Source organism: Penaeus monodon, chromosome 6 (genome assembly GCF_015228065.2).
Source record: "Penaeus monodon isolate SGIC_2016 chromosome 6, NSTDA_Pmon_1, whole genome shotgun sequence".
NCBI classification, from domain to species: Eukaryota; Metazoa; Arthropoda; class Malacostraca; order Decapoda; family Penaeidae; genus Penaeus; species Penaeus monodon.
The window spans coordinates 18,620,418-18,624,611 of NC_051391.1; the positions used below are offsets into that span (position 1 = coordinate 18,620,418).

At 38.8% G+C, this 4,194-nt stretch overlaps 1 protein-coding gene across 1 annotated transcript in view; it reads left to right on the top strand.

Annotated features, from left to right (window-relative positions):
• The first annotated feature begins 686 nt into the window (after positions 1-686).
• The window catches only part of LOC119573906, a 6,133-nt gene continuing 2,625 nt past the window's right edge, over positions 687-4,194 (top strand). Inside the window, 3 exon segments of the mRNA XM_037921010.1 lie at positions 687-715; positions 1,283-1,555; positions 2,087-2,144. Of these exon segments, the coding sequence (XP_037776938.1) occupies positions 687-715; positions 1,283-1,555; positions 2,087-2,144 (360 nt within the window).

The window sequence follows — 4,194 nt, forward strand, 5'->3', positions numbered from 1 at the left end:
AGAGGGTTTTGGGCCCTATTTTAAAAAAATCAATAAGAAAAAAACATCTATCAAAAACAAACATCACTGAAGAGGGCACTAATTTCGATTTCCCCAGGACATTTTTAATGCCTCGCCAGGCAGTTCTCTCATACAAGCGTCAGCTAATACCACCCACCTTCCCGACCACAAGGAAGGGCTGAGCTGCAACCAATTCACTTTGCCACAGGAGATGACTTTATTACAATAAGATCTTACAATGGGTAGCTTGCCAGCCCTAAAGCCTGTAGAGGAACATCCCCAGGCCCCCATGAATTCAATATGAATGATGAAGCATCTTAATCATGATAATTTTTAAAATTTCTAGAAGTGTACAATGAAAAATTTTGGAAAAGTCAAAATTTTCCAAAACTCAGGCATTCGCCCCCATCATTCCCCCTATTGAAGGAGGGGGGTAATCCCGACTTTCCACTCCTACCGCCCAATTGCGTTGAAATTGCTTATGCAAGGTCATGGAACGAATTGTTAACGTAGGCTATTCTTTTTTTAAATTCCCCTAATTTACAGTTGACAGCAGTGCGGCTTCCCCAAGGGGGCCAAAACCCGATCAGCTGTAAAACTGGACATCATATTCAGAGGCCATTGCCAAAAAAATTTTTTATTTTTAGTATTTTTTGATATAGAAAAAACCTAGACAGAATGGCGATATGGCCACTCAAAAAATTTATGCTTTTGGGTTTTGTGGAAAATTGCCTTGTTTTATTCAAAATTTCATTTCTGACAGAAATTTTTCTGTCAAATTATTTTTCCGACAATGTCCTTTTTTGGACATTTTTTTCCCGACAAAAAGGGGCCCCAAGGAAGTGTCTTTGTCACCAAAATTATTCTATTATGATCAATGACATTTACCACTCCTCCTCGGAATCTTAAATATCACTGTATGCTGATGATGTCTTATGGCACTCCAACAGTAATGCAGAATTCTCAAAAATCGCATCCAAATTCACTGGATTGATTTATAACGGGGCCCCCAGTGGGGGTTTTTAAATTTTCCTTCGAAAGAGTATTGGGGAATTTTTTAGTAGGGGGAAGGGCCAACATCAGGGTAACTCTAGCAACCCCCCAATACCTATTCAAAATTCTGCAAAGTTTTTTTTGGGGGTACTTTTTGATAGTAATCAAATTTAAGGACCCATTGGTCGTTAAAAAAAAAAATGTAAAAAGCATTAATTTATTAAAAAGGGATTTCGGAACAAATGGGGGGCTGAAGAAATCTTTTTCTAAGGTATATAAACCCCGTTAGGTCTAAAAATAATTTGGGTCAACGTGTATGGTTCGGCTCGGGAAAAAGTTTGAAAGGTTTGGGGTGCTGTGCAGAAAAGCCTGTTTGCGTGTGTGTCTTGGGCCCTGAAGTGCCTCGGGTCGAGCGTCTTGAGGGGGGTCAGGAGTACCTCCCCCCCGACTCAGACCGGCCAGTTGCCTTTAGCATGCCGCAAAAGGGGGCTCGAGCCCGACCACCCAATGGCAATAGGGCATTGGCCTTTCCACGAGACCCCCGACCCGTTGAGAAAGTCGGGTATAGATCCTCTACCATCGATACCCTGGGTTTAGCAAAAATAGCGCCATGGGGAAACCCCCCAATTTTTTTATCATGGAAGCCTGGCTTCCTCAGCCAAGGCCATGGCGCCGGGGTGGAGGTACGCCAGAGGTTCAAGAGATCCTTATTAAACATCTCCCTTTTTTTCATATATATACCGACGGCTCCAAGCAGAAAAGGTGTGGGTGCGGGTGTTGGTCGACTGAATGGAACTAAAGTTCAGACGGGCCCAATAAAATCAGATCTTTCTTGCTGAACTTTTTTCCATTGATAAAGCCATTGATTTTTTCCTATGACACCCGTAGAAATAAATTTTTTTCTGATTCTTTAAGTTCACTTAAAACCATAAAATCATTAGAAACCACCAAAATGAACTTTTGGGTAATATCATTCGTAAGCTCATGGTGCCAATAAATATCAGCTAATATGGGTGCCAGGGGCCCCTCGGGTTTCCCGGCAAAGAGGGAGGCTGATAAATTAGCCGGGTAATGATTTGGACCCTTTGCATAGTCCCTACGATTTAGTGTTCTGTGTCCTTATAAAACAAAAATACATCTCCTGTGGCAAAGTGAGTGGACCCAGCCTCCAAATCACCACAAAATCAAAAAAAAAAATAAACTTGGGACCCCCCACAGAAAGCAGAAGGAGGAGGTGGGGTTGGCCCGGCTCAGGGTCAATGCTACCCCAATTACCCACCTCACTCCTATATAGAGAGAAAATTCCCCCCATGTCTGCAGTGTACCCCACCTGCCTTAAAAAACCTCCTAACGTATGCCCCAATTTTCCAAAAACAGACAGCCACTTCAAAATTACATCAAATTATAAATAAAAATTTTTAAAAATAAAATTATTTAAAAATAATAAAAAAAAATACGTAAAGTAATCACTTTTCTAAAGGAGACAAAAATTTTTTGACTTATCTAGATTGCAGAATAAATAGGATCCATTGGTTTTAAAACCTTGGGCCCATGCCGCGGTTGATAGCCAAAAAACCAAAAAAAAAGAAAGAAAGTCTTGGCCCCTTTCCCCCAAACCCCGTTTTAATCTCACGTTCCCCGCTTTAGCCTTGTTTAACCCCTTTTTGTCGGGTTTCTGTTTTATTCTTTTTTAGTGGAATTTTCTATATTTGATTTCTTTGACGGTTACTTTCCTTTCAAAGTATTGTCCGAAAAAAAAACAATGACTAAAAAAATTTTTTTCATTAAAAATAAAAAAATAAATATTTTTTTATTTCTTGTTTTTCTTTTTTATCACTATTTATATAGTTAAAGAAGAGCATTGGCTGTTTGACTTTTTATTGATTATATTTTTTTCGTCAATTATCTCCTCCTCATTTTTTGGGTAAAGTCTTTTTTCCCACTTTATACCTTTCATCTCTCCCGAGACTATTTTTTGAATTTTTTTTTTTTCAAAGGTCTGTTTTTTTCCCTCTCATTTTCTTGCTTTATCATTGAACCATTTTTTGGTTTATGCCTTGTTTTTGAATTTGATACTTTTTTCTGTTTTTTCTATAGACCGCAAAAATTTAAAATTTTGCTATCAATGTTCTCTTCGTTCAGGAGGGTTTCCCATTTTATCCTAAAAAGAAATTTTTTAAGGCCCCTAAAATTACCTTTTTTTGTATTGTCTTCCTTTTTTTTCCTTATTTACGATGATTTTTCCTTAGCAGACATTTTTAACTTAATGCATAGTCTTTTTTTCCTAGAAGAAATATTTGATAAAACAAAACGGTCTTCTAGCCTTCTTTCCTAGTATTCTGTTACATTTTTGGGAAAAGACAAAATTCATTTGATTTTAGTAATTACATTCCACAATCTGGCCCAGCTGAAAAATCCCTGGCAATTTGCTGTTGAAAACCCCTTTACAAGAAATTTTTTTTGCATCAGTATCTGAAATTGTAGCACTTTTCCAAACTCTTTAAAAGATTCTTGAATATTTTTTGGTAATTTTCTCGTACACACCGATGAGAGGTAGCATTACCTGTGGTTATTCTTTTTACTTCGTTTTTTTTCTACCCGAATTGCCTTTATTCTACGTGGGTCTTGTTTATTCTATCTCCTTTATAAAAATTCCCTTTCCCTTTTTTTATTGCTTTCCCTTTCGATTTCCGGGGTTTTTTTCCCCAATTTATAGATCTGAGTCCTAATATTACATCGTCCCTACAGGGGTCCAGTTTATTTAGTGATGCATTACACCTGGTTATTTTTTTCAAAAAATGTATCTATTCTGTATTTCGAAAATAAACATCTATTTGTTAAATGTTTCTATATAATTTTTCGGTATTCCTTTTGGCTATAAGGCGAATATGTGTCTCCACATTTTGGTTCCGATAGTAAACTTGTTTTCCTTGGAGGCCTCTCACCCTCCAAATAAGCAAATTCTTTTCTTCTTCAGCCCTTTTTTATGTGGTGTGTTTGTGTGGTGTGTGTGGTGTGTGTGTGTGTGGTGGGTGTGTGTGGTTGGTGGTGTTTGGGGGGTGTGGGGTGTGTGTGTGTGTGGTGTGTGTTGGGGTGGGGGGGTGGGGGGGGTGGTTGGGTGGGGGGGTGGGTGTGCGACTGCCGGATGGTCCGTGGGTTTAAAAAACGGACTCCAACCCCCCGGGCCCCGAGTTTTCCCCC